This window comes from Acomys minous, assembly GCF_964271855.1.
Source record: "Acomys minous genome assembly, chromosome: 9".
Taxonomy (NCBI): Eukaryota; Metazoa; Chordata; class Mammalia; order Rodentia; family Muridae; genus Acomys; species Acomys minous.
This window is the reverse complement of record NC_140490.1, coordinates 102855230-102877668: the sequence shown is the minus strand read 5'-3', so window position 1 is coordinate 102877668 and position 22439 is coordinate 102855230. Positions and strand designations below refer to the sequence as shown.

At 40.3% G+C, this 22439-nt stretch overlaps 1 protein-coding gene across 8 annotated transcripts in view; it reads right to left on the bottom strand.

Annotated features, from left to right (window-relative positions):
- The window catches only part of LOC311605244 (uncharacterized protein C12orf50 homolog), a 33115-nt gene that overhangs the window by 2343 nt on the left and 8333 nt on the right, over positions 1–22439 (bottom strand). For 7 of the 8 annotated variants that reach the window (XM_084795663.1, XM_084795664.1, XM_084795665.1 and 4 more), the window contains 9 exons: positions 16504–16662; positions 15548–15625; positions 15354–15467; positions 13655–13765; positions 8036–8140; positions 6355–6474; positions 4178–4282; positions 3726–3929; positions 1691–1783 (listed from right to left, as the gene is read on the bottom strand). In XM_084795663.1, the coding sequence (XP_084651789.1) occupies positions 1691–1783; positions 3726–3929; positions 4178–4282; positions 6355–6474; positions 8036–8140; positions 13655–13765; positions 15354–15467; positions 15548–15625; positions 16504–16662 (1089 nt within the window). The remainder of the gene's footprint in view (positions 1–1690; positions 1784–3725; positions 3930–4177; positions 4283–6354; positions 6475–8035; positions 8141–13654; positions 13766–15353; positions 15468–15547; positions 15626–16503; positions 16663–22439) is intronic. The other variant, XM_084795662.1, reaches the window with a different exon arrangement.

Below are 22439 nucleotides of genomic sequence, written 5' to 3'. Positions count from 1 at the left end.
GGGTCTTGAGCCAGGTAACCTGCCTAAGCTATCAAAACTTTAACTAATCCCCTGGTCACGTTGTTAGGAGAGATTCTGCCACAGCGGGTATAATATAGAGGTTCCACACACACCTCTAATGAACTCCCAGGGGATGGCATGGCAGCTGATCCTCAGATCAAACTTTTGTGAACAGAGGTTTGCTCCCTGGGTGCCGGACCTGTTTCTACTTATATCTCTGTCAGAGGCCATCTGTTGAGATCACAGCTAAGTACCACCCTCACTCCAGGAGAGCTCACCAACAAGAGCATCTTTCTGAAGTCCATCCCTTCAATTGTGCCCAGAACACTTTGTGGATTCACTGCCTGATCTCTCTTTTTCAAACCTGTCCTGTTGAGCCCCCACAGGACCGTGTGATGCATACCTATGTAACCTTGACACTTAGAACCCTCAGAAAGCTATCTTTAGCCTTTTATGTGAGACTGAGCCTGCCTTTCCCCTAACAACGTGACACTGAGACATTTTCTCTAGAGCTTTTCTCCCTGATCTACACCTAAGAAGCTCAACATACCCTTTTATTCTATGGTATAGATAAGTGGTACACATGTGTGCAGAAGTACGTTTCCTTCCCCTTGGATACATCTATAGCTGCTGCTTAGCTACTTGGTGTTGGGAGGAGGAAAGGAACTACTGGGGTATAAAAGTAGCTACTCTCAGACAATGGTAGGGCAAAGAGCACATCCTTAAACATCCTAAAGGCATCCCTCTTGGATGGAAACCACAGTAAGGTTTATAACTTAGAAATGCCTAGGTTCTTTAAGGACTTTTCATCCTATCTTCATTTTTTGCTTCTCTCTCCTTCCTCTCTTCCCTTTCAAACTAAGTTTGGACACACATCAACAGCCAGCCAAAGTTAAGAGAAAAATGTAGTCAGTTAAATATTACTGTATGAATAGTCTCTTCTAACATAATTTGGTTTGTAAGGTTATACTTTGGAAATATGGAGTTGTCTCTAGTATATAAATGTATATAGATTTTGGGGTACCGACTCACAGGTTTTAAAAAGAGTCACGTAAGCTGTTTAATTCAGAGAGAGGAAAATATCTAGTCCACCTTCTGGGAGGCCCTGGTATAAGAACTTATGGATTTAGAATATTTAAACATTTCTAGGATACTCATTTAGATACAAGTTCTCTATCTGAATTATTTCTTCTGAGAGATTCAGTTGTCTAAAGAGTAAATTGAATTCACCATCACTATTTTCTATGCAAACTAAGACATCTTCCCATTTAGCAAAAGACACACCTGTGGTCAGGACCCCTACAAACATCTAACATCCAGCATTTCTGCTCCCCCCCATGAGCTCAGGTATAAGAAGGGGGAGAATAAAGTTGCATGATACCTCCGTGATGAACAAATTCATGCACTGCTAGCTCTTACTAGCCTACATCTGTCTATGATAAATACAGCGTGGCATGGAATCTTATTTACAGGCCAACACATAAGTAGGTAAAGCTGCACACCATGAAACCAAGTAACTAACTTGTCACCGCATGACAGAACTATTAACTTCCCAGGCCTCACATGTACTTAAATAATCTTGAAATTTTTTTATTAATTTTAAATGTTCTAAGATCTGTTTCTTGGCCAAAGAGCTTGTCATTTCTTTTCAGGGCTACCTGGCACATTAAAGTCACCAGTAAGTATTTACCTGGATATATCTTTTCAGTTTTTGAGTAAGTTTTTGAAAAAGGAATTCTTCTTCTCCAGGCTGAACCGTTGTATGGTGCTGGCATATGTTTATCTGAGAAAATTTAAAAAAGGAAGCTGCTAGCAAATATTGCTAAATTGAATGATTACAGTCTACAGGCGTTTCAAAGCTATAAAGAGCTCAGCAGTAAGAACTACCCTCCATGTGTTTCCTCTACCATTTGAAAACTAGGCCAGCATGGATACAGGTGAGTTTACTAAGCCCAGTTAAGTAATCAGCAATCGCGGTGACAAATCTCTTAATTTACTATTCACGCTCTCAAATAAGGTTCTATCCCATGATAGACAGAACAGAGCAGTATATGGATACAGTATTCCATTACCGCTCTTCTGTGATTTAACATACTGTGTTACTAATGTTTGGAGAGATTATAAATTCAAAAGAGAACAGAGGGGCTTATGGGAGGGCTTGGACAGAGGAGAGGGAAGCGAGAAATACATATAATTATATCATATATAAAATTATATAATATTCTATCATATAAAATAATATAATTTTATTATATTATCTTTAAAAACAGACAAGAAATAAGCTACTTTGTAAATATTTTTAACTTTATTTTAAAAACAATAACAAGCTACATTTATTTCCATGAAGTACCCTCTCTAAAAACAGTGACCACTGAAATAGTGAACTTGAGGCTCCAGGAATCCAGAGTCGATACACACAGACACACAGACACATACACACACAGACTCACACACACACATACGTGCATGTATACATATACAAGTATGCACACACACACAAGTACACAAACAGAAAAGTACATACACACATAAGTACACACATACTCAAGTACTCACACACTCAAGAACACAAATACATACACACAAAACTCACACAGATATATAGACTAAGTCATCTGTAATGACATGTTTTCTTGGTTTCCTAACACTGTGATATTTATGTTTTCAGGTTATTACTACACATCTATAGTTCTCAGAGTGTAGCATAATAATACCAAGAATTTTCTTTTCTTTGTCGTTTTTGTGTGTCAAAATTTGAATGAATGAGGCACAGCAGTAATGCAATATAGTTCCTGGCACATTCAGTTTACATAAAATCTAGTCTTTGGCAACACACTGTGCTAGTTCACAGTGTAGTTTTCATAACCATCACAGTATTGTAGCTAAAATAAAAAATATAATCATATAGTAATAAAATTAAAAGTTTGCTCATAGTGAATACTCATTTGCTTATATGCACACACCCATACACCGTTGTATTCTAAAACAAATAATTGAAATAAAATGTCTACTTAGCCTGTCAAAGGCAGACATAGAGCCTTTACCTGCACTTCCAAAAGCTCTTGACAATTGGAACCTACAAATTCCATTGTGAATAGAAAGCTACAGTGTGAATCACAGAGAACTGAATGGCATTTTTGTTAAGTTGAGAGAACTGAAACCCAACTTCAAGAGAGCAAAACTCATCGAAAGCAGGAAGGAAAAGAGACTCTCCCCCGTGGCCTTGTGCTTCCTGACATATGCCATGCTTTATCCTATTACATGATGAAATGACTCAGAAGGGCATGGTGGGAGAGATGAGAGGTTGTCAGAAATATTGCAGTTAACCCTGACACTAACCCTTTCAGAAAGTAATCACGATGTCCTGAGGAAAAGGCAGGGTAGTGGTCTGACGGTAGTAATTGAACAGTGCACTTAGTGGAACAAGAAAATGTCAACCACGTACAAACAATCCTCCCTCGTGAAGTAAAGCTCCACGGGGTCTACAAGGTGGAGGCAAGGAGGCAAAGCTCAAGGGAGATGTGGTGTCAACTCGTCAGCACCCAGCCTAAGTATTCACCCGTGTCCTTTAAATCATGTGCACGACTGCTCACGGATGCAAGCCTCTGGCTAGTATTAAAGACGCTACTGTGATGGCGGCCCAGGAAATGCAGCCGGAGGGAGGGGAAATCCCACAGGAAGACAAAGTGCTGGCAAGTGTAAACCCCGTCAAGAAAGAGCCTCACCTGGGCAGAGGTTGAGTTTGGGCTCCTTGTTGGCATCGGCTTTGTTGTAGGACCCGCTTGTGGGCCTGCTTCGGGGAGGGGCGTTCAGGGTGACAGTTCTTACAGCATCTCTTTGAACATGCACATAGGAGGTGTTCTCAGCATTTCGGCTTTTATTATGATGGTGGTAACTCATTTTATGTTTGGAATTTGGGGTGTGTACTGCTGTAAAACAAAGGAGAAGACAAGAGGAACTAAGCAAGCTGGATTCACTTTCGTAAAACTAAACTGCACATGAGGCATGGCATAGAAAAACAGGATAAATCAAGCTAAAGGATGATTCAATTCAGGAGAACCTTTAAAGTAGGCTTTAAGTTATATGATAATGACTTGCTCTGTGGAGTGGTAAGTATTTGATATTTAATCTCTGTGGAAAAGTATAATTAGAGACACCAAACACGTGGATAGTCTACCTCTCCGCATTCCAGAGCCAGGGAAGTTCTTTGGTTCATCATAAATCCATTTTCTTTTCTTCACACCTTTAAAATGAGGCTTCCTCATGGGCTGGACAGCATTGACTTGGAGAAGAAACAAATTGGTAGTTTTTAAGAGATACTCTCATCAGGAAATTACTGAGGCGCTAATTGCAGTTCTATGCATTCTCATGCCAAGCAAAAGTGTGCCACTCTGAAACTAGTTTTGAGAACAAAGAACGGCTGGTTTTTAAGTGTCAAAAACAAACAAAACAAAACAAAATAATAACAACAACAACAACAACAAAACCCCAAACCTCGGAAATACATTAATGAGAAAAAAACTTTTGGTAAGTTGCTTTCCTTTAAATGAAAAAAAAATTAAAAAATTTTTTAAAAAGTTGTATTGTTTCTCCAAAGGAATGGATGAACTCCTTAAAAAAGCAGGAAAAGCAAAGTGCACTCAACCATAATTACAAACCACAGTACAATGTACTTTAGAGTCGTAATTGCTATCTTCAAAATAAACCTTTGTGTCTTTCTTAAGCCCAAACTACTATTTCTTAATGCACTAGGTTAATACTTAGAGTGCTTTTTAAAATTGTACCTTGTGCCTTTTTACAGTGTTATGAACTTGGAACCATAGGTAGTTTGGTTAAGTGAGGCTGGATTTTAGAAACGCTAAGTTTCCAACCAGATTCAACTCGCATTTTATGTAGATAAAACTGACGTCACAATTTCGACATGCATTCTCAGTTTTTCAAAACTGTCTAAGAAATATTTCCAGAGATTTTAAAACCGATTTCATAGAGTCATCCCGTTGTTTACAACTGACGACTAGGAAAATGAGTGTCAGTGTGGCCCTCTATTAGTAGGCCAATGACTCTATGTTAGCCTTAGCTTTCAACCTTAGCTCAAGCTTGAAACCCTCAGAATCTCTGCATCCTCCCCATACATCATCCATACATCATGTCCCATCCCCATTCCCAAACTCCTATACATAAGATTTGAACACCTAAGGTTATAACAAGCACCATTAATGCGAGTGTCCTGAGGGACGTTATTGAGGGTCTCCTTTAGTGCCTAAGACCCAAGAATACTACAGTTCACCAAATGAAATATGGAACAGGTGGAATGAGGTGGTTTGAATAGGTGTGGCCTCCATAGACTCTGGTGTTTGAATACCTGGCCCACAGGGAGTGGCACTATTAGGAGGTGTGGCTTTGTTGGAGTAGGTGTGGCCTTGCTGGAGGAAGTACGTCACTGTTGGGGGAGGGGGCTTCTGAGATTTCCCCTGCTCACGGCTCACCCAGTGTGGCATCTAGTCTCCTTCTGCTACCTGTGGTTCGGGATGCAGAACTGTTTCCTCGTTCCCCAACACCCTGCCTTGCCTGCACGCTGCCATGCTTCCCGTCATGATGATCACGGACTAAACTTCTGAAACTGTAAGCCAGCCCCAATCAAAGGTTTGCTTTTATAAGAAGTTGCCTTGGGTGTGGAGTTTCTGTGCAGCAATGGAAACCCTAACTAAGACAGGGAAGCGGAGAAGGAACCGCAGATCCCAAAGTTTCACCTCAAAGCACCATGGCTACGGAGAAGCCAAATAGAGAAAAGTGGTCCACAAAAGTTACACAGCTGCCAATTATGTTCCATAATGGGCAAAATCCAACACACTGTGCTGGTGACTTCCCGCACAGGAAGTTTACTATTACATTAATGTACACTTTAAACTCGTGGATATAATTTGCTATTACCTGTATCACAATCTGCACTCTGGACTTAAAAGCAGACTTTTCTTTTTCTTTCTTTCTTTCTTTCTTTCTTTCTTTCTTTCTTTCTTTCTTGTTTTTTTTTTCTTTTGGTGTGTGTGTGTGTGTGTGTGTGTGTGTGTGTGTGTGTGTGTGTGTGTGTGTGTGTTTTTCAAGACAGGGTTTCTCTGTGTAGTCTTAGCTATCCTAGACTCACTTTGTAGACCAGGCTGGTCTCGAACTCACAACGATCTGCCTGCCTGTGCCTCCTGGGTGCTGGGATTAAAGGCGTGTGCCACCACGCCCGGCAAAAGCAGACTTTTCAACTCATACCTTTTCCTTTTCTTTCTTCCTTTTCAAATAAGGAAAGTGCACCCATCATAAGGCAGACAAATGCAAGGTCTAAAAGCGACAGGACCGCTGTCTTACTTGAAGAGGGCTTCTCTCTGCACTTGCTGCTGATGTTCTCAGTAGCATTTAGTACATGTGTTGCAGGCACGAGGCGAGTGGTGGGGGGCTGCTTTTGGTGAAGACTGTTCTTGCTCTCCTCTAAAGCAAATTAAAAGAATATGATGCCAGTATTAGTAAAAGAAACACTTCCAATGGGCGTGCCTTCTATATGTGTGTGGTAATTTTCTAGAAGGCATTGGTAAAAATTTTCTACTTGCCACAGCATCCCTCATGTACCAGTAAAACTTAAAATAGAAAAAAAAAAATTCTAAAACTATAGCTATTATTTCAATGCAATTCTAAGAGTTCTGAGCCAAAATGTTAACATCTCTTTGAAAACTTTAAGTAAATTGCATATTTTGCAAAGAATGAGCCCGTTTAAGTTCTCAAGATAATTTTTTTTTCTAATTTTTTGTTTTGTTTTTTGAGACAGGGTTTCTCTGAGTATCATGGCTGTCCTGGATTCACTTTGTAGACTAGGCTGGACTTGAATTCACAGAGCTCTGCCTGCCTCTGCTTCCACTATTGCTGGGGTTAGAAGTGTGTACCACCATGCCCGGCTCAAGACACTTTCAATGTTGCCACGGTCATTTGCTCTGTGCTTGGTAAGGTGACTATCCAATAAAGTTTCCACAATTATGAGAATGCCCTAAATCTGTGCTCTTTCACACAGTAAACCTGTAGCACCCTTTGCCCAATTACTATTTGGTGTGGGGGCTAGTGCCATTGAAAAGCTGATTTTAGAGCGTTAGTAATTATAATTACTGATGTAGTAACTGATACAGAGCTAGCTACTGGCCTTCAAATTAATACAGATACTTTTTTTTTTCCGTGAATTTCATTGATGGATTAGGGATTTTAAAAAATTAGCTCTGAATATGAGACAAATTTACATATAAATTTTCCACTAAACAATTTGCCACAAATGTCTTTTTCTATGCTTCTGTGCACCGGAGCACTCCCAGCTGAAGATTGTTAAAGCAGCACAGAGCTCTAGAGCAATGGGTCTCAACCTGTGGGTCGTGACCCCCTTGGGGGCTAGAATGACCCTTTCACAGGGGTTGCATATCAGATACCCGACATATCATGTTTATATTATGATTCATAACAGTCGCAAGATTACAGTTATGAAGTAGCAATGAAAGCAGTTTTATGGTTGGGGGCCACCACAACATGAGGAGTTGCATTAAAGGGTTGTAGCCTTAGGAGGTTTGAAAAACCACAGTTCTGGAGTCCTCACAGGTTGTTGTTAGCAATTATAGTATAATAGGTGTGTCCTCATAAGAAAGAATCTGTACACAGTGTTCATGGTGTTTCCAAGGAAATTCAGACATTCTGCTTTAAGTTGCTGAAGGAATACTTGAAAGGCCCTGGGTTTGCCATATAGAAGGGCAATAACGTTATAGCTGGAAGACTCCTCCCTGGAATGTCGTCTCCCAACAGGTGGATTTTCAGACTAGGAAACAGACTGTAAAAGCTTAAAACAATTAAGCACAAAGCCAGTCTAGAGCCTTGAGGCTCTGGTGTCCTAGTCAGTACTTTTCAATACATTATCTTTTACATTACATTTGTTTTTTTTTTTTTTCTAACAACTAAGATGTAGCCTTAACTTATCTATCCAAAACACAGATAGGTCAATGTCATAAGATGATTCAATTACCCTTGGCATTTGAACCTTTTGAGGCGGTTTCTTTCTCTTCAGCTAATGCTTCAGTTTCATCCACTCCAAGAAATATGATCCTCTGTGGAGCATAGCAGTCACCTCCTAGAATAGAATTTTACACTCAGTGGGTAGCAATAAGAAAAAGAGGCCTATGGCTACCTTTTGATACAGGAAGGATCTGCACAATATCTCTGGTATCCACTTTCACTTAAACATGACTCAGATTGTGCTGTCCTCACATCTCAACATACTCTATCAAAGATGCTCATGTTTGTGGTGGCTGATCTGGAGCCACATTGTATTATTCACGTGTTAAATTCCTACACCCCTACCTCCTCGAGATTCTTGCTGTGCTACTAGCAAACCTTCATCTATTCAAATGGCATCTGTGTACCTTGCCTCCTGAAATCAACCCTGATTGGCTCAATAAAGTTGCCTATATACCTGGGTTGGGCCAAAAGAGGTAGGCGGGGCTAAGGTTCTTTGGCTTTGGAGGGCAAGAGGATCACAGGAGGGAGAGATGGAAGGAGAGAAAGAGAGGAGGGAGGGGAAAGCAGAGGTGCCCGTGGATTGGTGTAAACAAGAACCATGTGGCTGGGAGGAGCTTGCTCTGGGCATCAGAAGCAGCTCAGATGAAAAACATGTGCAAGTATTTATGCAAATTTTGGATGAAAAGGAGCCAAGATAGGAGTGATTAAAGCAAATGACAGGGAGGTTGGAGTTGGAAGATAACAAGGTAGCTTAGAGGGGTTATTTCCACCCATCCCCTGCCCCAGTGGTTTAAGGCTATTAAAAATCTAACAAGTATCTCTGTACTTTTATTGATAAGATAGTGGGTTTAATAGCCATGGGAATCAATATTAACCTTTAAGTTTCTACTACACATGTTAATGCATGCATGCATATTGGCTATATGTATTTGAGTGGCCAGTCTGTAAACTTATGCATAGATAAGTGTGTGAAAACTCACCTAATTCAACAAAATTAGCTTTCCTTTAACATAATGGTCTTTAGAGATATTCATACTAAAGGTAACTTATCTTGAATAGGAAATCCTCAGATATATGAAAGCAGTTTTGTCTTCCTTAAATTTCTCTTTTTTTCAAGATAAGTATTTAGAGTTGCTTTAAATACTACACTTACACTTTATAGTACTTTCACCACACAATTTATTCTATTAAGCAAATAAACTGTTCTGAATAACCATTTCTCTCTCTGTGTGAGAGAGAGAGGTGTGTTTATATATATACTTGTGCACATGTGTGCATTTGCATATGTGTGTGTGTGTGTATGTTTTGCTGTTATGTCAGAAAATACTGTTTTGGTACAGACGTCCACTACCTATGCCTGCCTCAGTCTTTCTACCTAATTTTACATGATGGTCACTGAGCCTTGGGTTGAGGGCATGTGATACAGATGCCACACTCGGAGCTGAGATGCGACACTCGGAGATGTGCATTCTACCATCTCTTCATTTTGCTCCATGTCAATCCTTTGTGCCTCTCTGTATTAATCTCCATCTACTGAAACACACACGCACACACACACACACACACACACACACACACACACACACTTGAGAAACTATTCAAAAGTGATAGCTACTGAGGAAGTGGGAGTCAGTTCTTTTCAGGGATGTAATCCTAGAAAGACCCGTGAGCCAAAAGATAGTCCTACAGCTGTGACGTATAAGGAAGCTGGGTTAATTCAGTGAGCTTTTAGAAAGAGCACACGAAGCTGGGAGTGGAAAAGAGGTCCAGGCAACTGGGAAGGAGAAAATGGAGATAAATGTCATCAAGGCTCATTATATGTGTGCATGGAACCCTCAAACAATAAAAAGGTATCATTAAAAAATGGCTACAGGAGTCTCAAGCACCAACCATTCAGAGATCTCAGCAGCAGCACCGTGCTTGGGAAAAAGGATGTGGAGTGTAGGCCTCTCCGGGGCAGAGAGATCTTCCTGACTAGCCCACGTAAGCGCTCAGCTGAAAGCCAGAAAGATTCTTGTGTAGGAGTGACAGGCTCGCCTTTGGAATGACCACTGTCATGTGAAAGAAAGGACAGACGACGCAGCACCTGTCGCGTGTGTCCCTTTTAATAAGGTGTCAGAACGACTCCACGCAGAGTCAATGCGAGCTGCTTCAGTTCCACCTGCTGTCCACAGAGAAGCTTCTCTATGTGAAAACAGCCTCAGGAACACACATTACGTAATGTTTTACTTGCAGTGTCCAGCATCCAGTTAAGACTGAGAAGCTAGGCTAAGAAACACAGAAGTTTATCAAAACCACAGGACACTGGGAAAGTTCTAAGTATTGTAAAACAACAAAATAGGAAAAAAAAACCCCACAACTATTGCAAAAAAAAAAAAGAAAAGAAAAAGAAAAAGAAAAAGTATGATTCAAAATTTGGGTAGGAAGTCCTTTAAAAGGTAAAAGAGAAGGTAGAATTTATACAAAAAGGGCAAAGGGGAAGTGTTAGCAAGCAAGACATCAGGCCAGAAGGATCCAGTTGTGTCTAGAGTAACTGATAATACAAAGCTAATTTTAAGTGGTATTGAGACATAACAGAGCAACTTGACCCAAGAATAGTTAAGGCATCCAGTAAGTTCATAAAAATGTGTTCAATGTCATTAGTAATCAGGAAAACCGGAAATAAATGACAACGAGGTATAATGAGCTATCCAATAGAAGAGCTACATTTAAGAGCGATGGATACACTGTGTAAGGAGTAAGAAGGTCAAGTTACAGAACACGCATACAGCGCAATAGAGCTGGCCCTGGTGGCCTGGGTGCTGGAGAGTTGACCCCACGGTGCGACCACAGGAGAGCTGGCCCTGGCCCTAACATGGGCAAAATGGGAGAGCTGGTCCTTGTGATGTTAGCACAGGAGAGCTAGTGGGCTGACCAACGCAGTGACCACCCAGGCCAAGATCCAAGGCTTTGAGCTGGCCCACTTCAACATCTTCCCCATCTATGAACTAGTGGCCCACGTAAAGGGCGTGGTCCTTTAAGAACCACAGCTGCAGAATCTCTGCAACACAGGAAAACAACAGGATATCTAAGAGGAGTCTCAGTGAGGATCCAGTATTGACAGTGTAGCAGAAGCCAGAGGCCTGGGAACATTTGCAAGTAAAGCTGTTTGGGCAGAAGAGTATACTGTGGAACACGTGGTGACATACTGCAGCATCCATGGTGAGATATTTATATATTTGTTCTGTTTGGGGCAGGGTTGCAATGGAGGAGGGTGGATATGGAAGGATGAGAAGAAGTTGAATAGGATTGCGATGCATGATGTGAATTTTGTAAAGAATCACTAAAAAGTTTAAAAGAAAACAGCACAAGGGAGTTCAGGATACCCATAAGCTGGAAATGATGTCTGTTGTTTCTGGTGCTTTCCACAAACACCACACAGAGTCATAAGAACTTTGAATTCGCAGCTGCACACGTTCCTCACTGAGGTCCAACAGGGTTATAGGCTCAGTGTTCTCATTTGTGTTTTCACTCAGAGATAACCACAGGATGGGACTTTCAGGAGTACACATGGCATTGTGCCATCATCCTAATGCAAGGAAAGAGGCAAGGGATCTGAATCCTAACACTGGTGCCTACTAGCACAGCCAGAGCAGAGTCACTTATTGCTCTGAACTTTGTGTCCTCTCTAATAATGTAAACAGTTTAATATTTGCTCACTCAGAGTTCTTGCCACCTTTACTGTTGCTGGAAATGATAAAACCCTCTCTCTCTCTCTCTCTCTCTCTCTCTCTCTCTCTCTCTCTCTCTCTCTCCCCCCTCTCTCTTTATCTCTCTCGCTTCTCTTTTTCTCGGTGTGCATGTTCAGTAAGTAATGCATGCATATATAAAATATGCTTTAAAGACAATGTAAATGCACATATGCACTATTTTCTTATACATGTGAAGATTCACAATAATGTCCAAGGGCTAGTGCAACAATCGATAATGATACTATATTTCATACAAGTCATTTTAAACACTAAACTAACATACCCAAACTAAAGGAGCCCAAACTGTATACTTCCACTTAAAAAGCAATTTAAAATACAAAACTAAACTGCTGGAAGATATCAGAGTATTGGTTACTAATGAAAGGGGACTATTGCCTTAGCTAGAAAGAACTCTCCCTTAGTGACTAGTGATAAAAAGCTAATTTTAAGCAGTATTGAGATGTAGCATAACTACTTGACAAAAGAGGACACCAAGTTGGCCAATAAGTTCATGAAAATGTGGATACAGAGATGGGTACACACGTGGCATTTCCCCAAAATATACACCTCAGAGTATAATGCTTCATTACATTCAAAGATCAAGAACCTAATAAAAATGGTAAAACACACAAAAAATAAAAAACAATGCTTGACATGTTTAAATTGAATATGGACTCACTAGCTATAATTATAAAATGTACCATCTTTCCCTCAAGATGTTCTATCAACTATTAGAAAATTACATTATCAGTTTAATAGGTGCTATTCTCATTTGCAGACACCCAGGGGATATTTCTAATTGAACAAAAGAATATTAGGATACTTGGAGAATAAGCAAGACTCACTATGTCAGGAGCCCAGTCTCCCAGAGAAAGGAGAGAGGTAGCATCCTCTAGTATTGATGTTAAACAATCCTGTTGCTCATTATTAGACATACAATGAAAGTGCCATAACATTCTCACATTCCTAAGTCACAGCTGAACAGCAAATACACATGAAGGAAGATAATGTTTCACATGAAGGGTTAGATTATCAATGACCGAACATAATCTTTTCCCAACCAAAAAAAGGGGGGGGCATAGAGTTTAGTAATATTTTGCCAAAATAGAAAATTTGAGAGCTGGTCAGAGAAAGTGGATGCCAGCTTTGCGCTCTTGCTTTCATTAGAGCTGGAACGTGTTGCTTCCAGGAAACCAGTGATCACATTGGGTCTACAGCATATGTAGTGAACAAGAGGGAAAAAGGACCAAATTAGCACAAGGAGGGAAGGTAGACAGAAGGAAATGGCTGAAAACAGGTGAAGATGAAGAGACGAACATGCTACAGCCATGATGCTAAATGCTTTTCTTTTGTCAGCTTCCTTTCTTCCTCCACATTCACTCTTCCTATCAGTCTTTTTCCCCCCCATATCAGGAAAAGGTGTCCACTTCTTCTCAAGAGCTTAGCATTTCTAGTTTCCCCATATGCTAATGTACAATAGTCTTAAAATATTTATGCTATGATAAACAATTAGAATGTATGCCATAGTGTAAGTGATACACATTCTCGAATATTACTGCCTCAACTTTCTCCAAGTACATACTGGCCACCTCTCCTGCACTCGCCTCTGTGTTAGCATCCTATTGCAATGCTTGATATATGAATTAGTTTTAGTTATAGCCTGGAGCCTTACAGCATGCACACATCCGTGCCAAGTTGTTTCATTACAATGCAGAACCTGGGACATCCTGTACATGGAGTGTAAATTTCCTTAAGGCATTGGGTAGAGACTCCAGCCTTTCTGGGCATCTTATTTTATGTTGTATCTACAAAGCTTGCATCAAACAGGAAATAGAGAAGAATTAAGGATAAAAGGTTAGCTCTGGAAGTAGCACATTTGGAACCATCTGGCTCACCTCCGTTTTCAAAAGCGGCAATGTCAGTCCTTGGTTTCCTATCCAGTGATGTTTTTGCCTCTCTCGGCCTTTCAAATAGGCTGAACTTTGTTGGAACTGCAAGACCGTCTCCTAGAAATGAAAAGAAACAGAACCATAATACGATAAATAAGATTATGATAGAATTCATGGTGACAATTAAGTGATTTAAACGTTAATACAGACACTATTTGCAAAATGATCTAGTGAACAACATATAAGCATATTGGTGTTAAGCTAATTATGTAAATGACAAAAAGTTCATTCTTCTATTTGGATTGGTAACTAAATGGCAATTTGAGTTTTAAACAATCTTACACTATTGTATGTGCCTAATAGTAAGTTAAAACCCCGATGCAGTAAAATATTAACATTTGCTGTCAATCTAAGTCCGGGATTCTCAACCTCTCATCATGACTCCTTTGGGGTTGAATGACCCTTTCACAGGGATTGCCAAAGACCACCAGGAAACATATATTTATATTATAATTGCTAACAGTAGCAAAATTGCAGTTATGATGTAGCAATGACAATAATTTTATGGTACTGAAGGGTCACAGCATTACAAAGGCTAAGAACCCACTGCTCTAAATGAACAGCGAGTACAGGAATTAACTTTTTGAAAGCAATATAAGGCAATATTTACATGTGTGCAGGTGTATACAGATTATTTGCTTTATAATCTTCCATTTTTAACTTTGATTGGTAGTTTTGTCTCTTGTTTTTGTTTGTTTGCTCTAAGGTTTCTCAGTCTGGTTAGTACAGGCTCTGGTCTGCTTCCCCTTCCGATGGTCTGTTGCTGCCACCTTCTGCCAGTCACTTAAAATAGTCCACCATATTCAAAGGGAGGGAGGGATAGGCACTCCATTGTGTATCCCTTTGACAACCCTCAGCTTTTCTCATCTCTTTTCTCTGTTCTCCCTTGTCTCTGCCATCTCCTCTCTCTGTGTGCCCTCCTTCCTTCCTGTCCTCCAGAGGAGCAGGGAACAATTCAATTCTATTTTACTGATTCACTATGTACGCTTAAGCTCACTCTAAAGACAGGAAACCTATACAAACTCATAGCTTCCCCGTACTCTTCTTCAAGCTCCTGCTTTTCTATACACAAGACAAATGCTCTTTGTCTGTCCTTCAAGGATAAGATGCTGACTAGAAGCACTCAGGCCTGCTTAAAGGAAGTGCGTCATGAAGGAAAGTATTTGGGACTTGTCCACCCAAATGGCCTTAAAATTGCCTGGTACACAAAAGACATTCATTCAACAGACAGGCTGGTGTTTTGCCACTGACATTATTTTGCCACCCCACCTTTTTCACCCTGACCTGGGTAACCCTTTGCAGTCAACATAAAAAAAAATATATCGAGGTCTATTACAAAGAAAGATTTACTGCTGAGACAGAAAGGTAAATTATTTATGGATTTCCTGTATGGGATGGGAGAGTTACCTGTATCTGCAAAGTCTGTTCATTCGGTAGCTCCTCTGGGGGCAAACATCACTACATTAATAGCATCTTTTCATAAGAAATTTGGGTCCTTCAGTAAAAAGCTTCTTTCTCACTCTCAGGCTGGATGTATTATTTAGCATTTAATCCTGCTCTAGTGTACACTGCACTGAATAATTCAGCACCTACTCACTAAGCGTCTCCTACACGTCACTTTGAATATTACCGTCTCGTTTCTTACCTTCTTGTAATTCACTTCCGTTTTCCAAAGGCTTTTCTAACTCTTTTTCCGTGGTAGGAGCTATGCTTTTTGATGATGAGACATCTGGTGCAGCATGGAATCTATAGTATTCCCCTAAACTCCCGTGAGAAAACAGTGGTTAGCATGTGAGTCCTATCAACCATTGGAAATCCCACAAATGTTGAATTTCTTACCAGATTTGTAACACATCTCCCTTATTGCTCTTTTCTCTTCAATTTCTTCAGGGGTCTTTGTCCATAAACTAGAGGCATCTATAGGATATATTTTTGAAAATTAAATTGTCCCAAATCCAAATAATCTGAAAATTTGTAAATCAGAAAGAAAAATCCCAAATATTGTTTTCGTGGATGGGTTGTTCTTCATCTAATGTTTGAAGTTCTTAAAAAGTACAAACTTGTATTTCAAAATGCTTCCATTTTTAGTACTTGGAAGAATCGTTGGAGAGAAGCTATATGCTGTATGCTCTGTGTCCTGACATGAGAAAGCTGAAATCACACCCGCACTGAGATGCTGCGTGGTAGGGCATGTGGGCATGAGAGAGTAGAAAACATGCCCGGCAAAAAGATCAGCAAAGAGTTCTTCTATGCATGCCTAGGCACGGAAGTTATGGCAGTTGGTACCCACAGAAAGATGCATTCCAGGGCAGGGACAAAGCAAATTAATTTTTTCCAGGTGTTTATTTGAAGTTTATCTGGCTGGCTCCACTGTGCTGTGATGATATGGAAGGCAAAGGGAGAACCATGATGCAGAACACACGGGTCCTAATCTTGTCCATACTTCTCTAAGGAATGTCAGGGGTGATGGAGGTGTCAGCACTACAAGATACACTCTGGATCCTTAAAACTCGGAGGGAGTAAATGTTACAAGAAATAGGTATGTGTATATCAGTCCAGTACACAAGAGACACCGGTACACAGCAATGGTCTCTTATGAGGCTATCTGTACCTCTGTTAAGTACATGTACATATTTATACAGAAGACATGTCTCCCAGCCACCATCCAATAGAACCTCTTGTCCAAACCATAGACCTCTCAATAAAATCTTGCCTACATATTGCATCCTAAGCCTCTAGGACTTGAGGAATGTGTAGGAAATACTGTGGGATTTTACATGAAAATAGGTACTGACCATTTTGTTCCTCTACTTCCTCCTCTTCTTCTTCAAAGTTGGTTTTTAAAACTAATGGATGATGAATAGGTCGTGATATGTTCTCCATGGGTTTCAGAGGCTCCTGACTCTGGGTTGGGGGTGGGCTTCCTTCCTGACTTTCTTTCTGTAAGGTGGTATCTACGGAGAAAACACAATGCTTTTGTCTAGTCAACCATTCTTACAAATGCTTTCAGTGACCACCCATTCTTTTTGTTGTTATTTTTCTTTTCTTCTTTTGTTTAAAAGAAAAGATAAGTGATATCATGACTTCTGGAGGACTTCTATGCTCATGAACTTACAGTAGCTGCAGTTTCCTGAATAAGACACGTCCAAAATCAAGCCAGTCACAATTCTAATGTGGACGGGGTAGGAGTTCCCAAGGCCCCTTCCCTAACTGAAAAACTACTAACAGTTAAACATTTCTGGAGAAAGAAAAATTACTTTTCTTTATGGGTGTGGGCCTTGGTAGGTTGGTCGCCTTCCGGTGGATGGCTACACACCCAAAAGTATATGGACAGTAGAAGTTGGCCTTGGTAGGTTATTTTAAAACAAACAAACAGTGAGTGGAAAGGTGTTGAATGGATCTGAGAGGTGTTAGTAGTAGTGGGTGATGAATGTAATCAAAAAACATTTTATTAAGCTCTTACAGAATTAACAAAAAATATTATATTCAAAAGAAATCAGAATCTTAAAAACAAAACAAAACCAAGAAGGGGCTGGAGATGGTGCAGTGGTTAAGAGCACCAAGTGCTCTTGCAGAAGACCTGGGATCAATTCCTAGAACCCTCGTGGTAGTGACTGTCTGTAACACCAGTCCTAAAAGAGCCGACACCCACTTCTATCCTCTAAAGGCACCAGGCACATACTTTCAGACAGAAACTCATACGCTTAAAATAAACAAATACAATTTTTTAAATATCCTTTATATAAGAAGATAAGAAAGAAAAAAGAAGCAGGGTCTCTTGTATCCTATCTTGTTCTCAAATTCACAGCCATGCGTAGCTAGGCTTGCCTTCCGTTGTTCAGCTTGTACTTCCCTGTAAACTAGGGTGACAGTTGGGTGCCACTACACATCGTTTGTGTGAGGCTGGGACCTAAGCCCAGGCATTTGTGTATACTAGGCAACCAACTGTGATGTATCCCCATCCCCTTAAACCATTATCTTCACAATTAATTGAATATTCAAATGTTTCCCTTATATTAATTCAATTGGTATATTTACAGTTTAGTAAATGCCAACATTTTTCTCTGGAACTCAGAAAGATATGTCATTTGCATGTCACCATGCCGTTGGTCCCTGTCTTAGGGTGGATCAAATGTAAAATACTGTGAAGTGACAGGCATTGAGCAGAAACTGTACTTCGAGCTCTGGATTTCAATATTTCCTCAAGATGACAATACTCTCTAGATAATCCGTCGGATACTGGGCAGTGGCTCTGAGGACAGACACGAACCAGCAATGTAATGAAGAAGTAAAGAACTCTATATACTGCATTGCTAAACTAGGATGCTCTGGTAGCTTGGATGTACTAAATGCATTTCCAGCTTATGAAAGGTTGGTTGGGATGTAACCCCAGTGCAAATCAAAAAGTTGTGAGTGCAAATTGATCACAAGTGTTGCTTTTAATTACAAAATAGATCTGTGAGATGAGAATTATTTTACTAATATCACATTGTTTTGTCTTAAGGAATACATTTAAGGTCTCAAGCTCACTATACAGCCGAGGAGGACCATAAACTTCTCATCTTTCTTTCATCTTCTCCCATGTGCTGGGATTATAGGTATATGGGGGGCGGGGGTTGGGATAGCAAGCATTCTACCAGCTGAACTACATCCCAAGCCTAGTACATTTTTAACAATTACAAAGAATAATACTACAAGGCAGCGCTTACAGTAGGATACTATATATGTCCAAGAGAACAAAGGATCCAACGCCTACAGGATGAATAGAATTAAGTCTGCTAGTCATCTAAGTTTAAAATTGGCAGAGGCCATGCTAGAACGAGCTGACTTTAAGTGCATGAGACAACGTGTTGGAAATTAACAGCAGTTGTGAACATGCTCACTTCTTCCACTTCTGAACCCCAGTCAAACAAGAAATGACTTAATCACAATAAATCTCTGGATTATACTTTTGTAATTCTGCCAGAATGAGAACTTTGCATGCATACACGTTCTGGTTTTCCTTTTGTTTTAAATTCCATTTTTAAATGGTTTCCCTTCTCATATTTTTAACAATAAATAGTCAAGAGAAATGGGAAAGTAACGGACACTTTACTTAGTTGTTTCTTCTGCAGAATATCCTAGTGTACCATCTGAAGTTCTGCCTTCCACAGTCTTAATGAGGTCTCTGTAATGTTCCTCGCTTGTATCTCAGACCACATCACACTGTCCTTAACCACATATGCCTTTTTCAGCTTTGTGATGCTAACCACTTATGTGAGTTCTAAAATTGCCTCCTTCTGTGGTTCTTCCTTTCTTCTGAGTCTTCTCTAGAATTTCCTTTAATATCGCATGCACAGAAATGCAGGCTTTTCTTCTAGAATTTACTTCCAACAGCCTCTTCCTGTTACACGGCTAATTTATAACAGTAGTGATAATGGTGGAAATATTGAGTAATAGGTATGAAGCTGATATATTTTGGGAACAACTCCACAGCACAGAGGCCATTGCTGTGTCATACAGATGAAATAACAGTGCCAGGGTTATGTAGACATGTGTGGCAGACTGAGATTGTAACCCACTCTATTCTGCAGCCAGTGGTCTCTAGCTTTGCTTAACCCTACCTCCAATATTTATGTCTGGTGCTTCCGGAGCAACAGCAGCTTATGGAAAGACAGTTCCAAGCCAAGTATTGGTGAAGGAAAACCTGCATCTGAGATCAGCTCTGTCTTTAATCCCTTCCATTACATAAGCCCCAAGTTTCCAGATTTCCTTTAAATCAAATCAAATAGGCTTGCTTTTCTTAAAGCCAGGGGTGGGCTGCAGTTGGCTCAGACCAGCATTTGAGGACTGAGTGTTAAACTTCAAGCACTGTGTGTATGTGCTTCCATGCCCTGCTTAACTGGCAGTTTGATATAAACCTAACACTCCCACAATGAAAACTATACACAATTCATAATTAATAAATTCACTTAGAGAATAGATATGATCTATGATGGCAAATCAGCTAGTGGGAAACTGCACCTATAGAAGGTGGTTTAAATACCATTCTGTGATTCCAGCTCACCTACTTTACATGTACTGGTAGGGATCAATTCAGCAAATGAAAACCCCCAACTTTCTTTCTTTTTAAATTTTTTATTAATTTATTCTTGTTACATCTCAATGGTTATCCCATCCTTTGTATCCTCCCATTCTTCCCTCCCTCCCTCCCATTTTCCCCTTATTCCCCTCCCCTATGACTGTTCCTGAGGGGGATTTCCTTGCCCTATATATGCTCATAGAAAACCCCCAACTTTCACTTGTTGTCTTCTTAAAGATCTAAGTTTTATCTTATCCTGGCCCAAGAGACATCATTGCATATAGACTACATAATGCATTCTATTAATTTATACTTACTTAGCTGTGTCTGTTCATAATGTATAATATTTATACCTTAAATTTATAAGTAGTTAATTGTATTTAATGAAAAAGCAGGAAGGTAGGCTTTTTTCCATAAATGTACTACATGATAATTCAATGATCTAAGTTAAAGAGATTTAAGATTCTTCTTTTGATTGACATAGCACTTGGTAGACAGATGTTCCTACAAATATTATAGGAATTATCAAGTCTATCAGAGATCAACTTATACCTTTGATAGTATTCATTATTTCCAAAATGAATAGTTAATATAGTAGTTCAGTACATATTTTTTAAAAAGCCTTTGATAGTTGGTATGTTTGGGGCACAAAGGCTAATATACTGAACTGTTGTACCCCAGTGTGGTGGCTTGAGGTTGCTGGAACTTTTAAGATGTGAGGCCAATGGAAGGGAATAAGGTCACAAGGCTGCTACTCTCATGAATGGATTAATGTTGTCTCTCAGACAAGGGTCAGGTCTTCTGAGATTCGTGGAGTTCTCATGTGTGGACTGTTTTAATATAAAGCTGGCACCTCCCCCTTATGCCATTTCCTTCTAATTCTCTGCTATATTGTGTTGTAGCTGGGAGACCTTCACAGGATATTGGTACCATGTTTTCTACATCTTCCATCCACTAGAATCACATGCCAGATCAACCTCTCCTCTTGATATACTAGACATCCTCTGGTACTTTGTAAACACCAAAACAAAGCAGACTAGAGCAAGAGTTTATCAACTACCTAGAAATTGAACCACTTTCTAGAGCATAGTCTGAGCAGAGGAAAACTTAACATGAAGGACTATCCAGCTTAACATGATTAACTTGTACCCAAGATTTTCCAGGGTATGCTTTTTAAGAGGTAATACTACCCACCATTGTTAAGTGTATGGCATTGGTAAGTGAACAAACTAAAGATTCTTGGTCTCATGGAGCTTTTATTTACAAGGAAGCATTGGACAAGAAACAATGCACATAGCAACCAAGTTATATGCATCTGGGAAAGTAATGGGGTATAGCACACCCTAAATAAAGGAGTACAAGAAAGACTAGAATTATACATACAGAGGAGGTGGGACAGCAAGATACATTTCAAGTATGGTACGAAACATAGCCCTCATTAAAGGCAATATTTGAGCAAAGCTTTAAAGAAATAGAGTGTTTGTCATCAAGATGTTGAGGAAAAGGGTCTTTGTGCAAAGCCCTGAAAACAGGTGTCCACTACGAAGCTCTAAGGAAAGGCAAGTAGGAAAACACACAGTTGGGGCAGACTGAGAAGTACCTGAGTGCAGGGAGCTAACAGAGTACATGATCAAATAACTGAATTTGAGCTCTTGTTAGGACTCTGACCTCTCTGAATAAGATGAAAGGACCCTGGATGATTCTGAGTCGAGGAGTAAAACCTGCTTGATCATAAGTCTGTAGGCACTGTGCTTTGAGTTGACATGAAGAGATCCAGCAGTGAGATTGGAAGCTGCTGCAACAAGACAGTTATGAGGCAATAATGGTGGCTTGATCCATGTGGAGATCCATGCACAGGTGATGAGGAAGTCTGACTCTCGTGTATCTGGATGGGAGAATTTTGTTTCTCTATGGATTACATGTGGGATGTGACAGAAATTTTAAGGGTGATTCAGATGACCTAAGCAACTGCAAGGATGGGCTTACCATCAAGATGAGTCTGAAGCAGGTGTGGATGGAGCAGGTCTGAGAAAGTATGGATGAAATCACAGTGTTAGTCTTGAATGTGTTAAGTGTGAAATGTTTGTTAGTCATAAAAGTCAAGATATAAAGAAGTTGATGTTAGACATTTAACGGTGGTGAGGAGGGAGGAATTGAGATCTGGAGGTGTTATATAAGCTTCAGAGTTAATGATGCATGAATCACTGAAACTACAAGCTTGGGGCTGGAGAGATAGCTCAGTGGTTAAGACCATATCCTGTTCAGCCATGAGGACTGGAGTCAGATCTTAGCACCAATGTGACAAACTGGAGTCTGTGGGAAAGATTAAGCTCTGTCACAGGTGGAAGCAGTCTTAGCAGGCTTTACCCTTGGGGCAAGCCATGAATACCTTGTGACAGACTGTTTGGAGCCTTCCTGGGCTTGGAATTCAGGAAGCCGACCTGGGACCCCCCCCCCCCCCCCGTGGCTATTGTTTTCCTAATTGACCCTCGAAGGGAGAAGGAGACTGCCCTTTGCTTGTGACTGGGAAGGTGGGGCAAAGAAAAAACATCAGGTGAAGGCGAGCAGGGCATGCGGAGAGAGGAAGGGACCGGACCAGCTCGCGGGACAGAGACACCTAAGGACCCGTCCTGCGGAACGGATTCCAGAAGGTTTACTATTCTGTCCCTT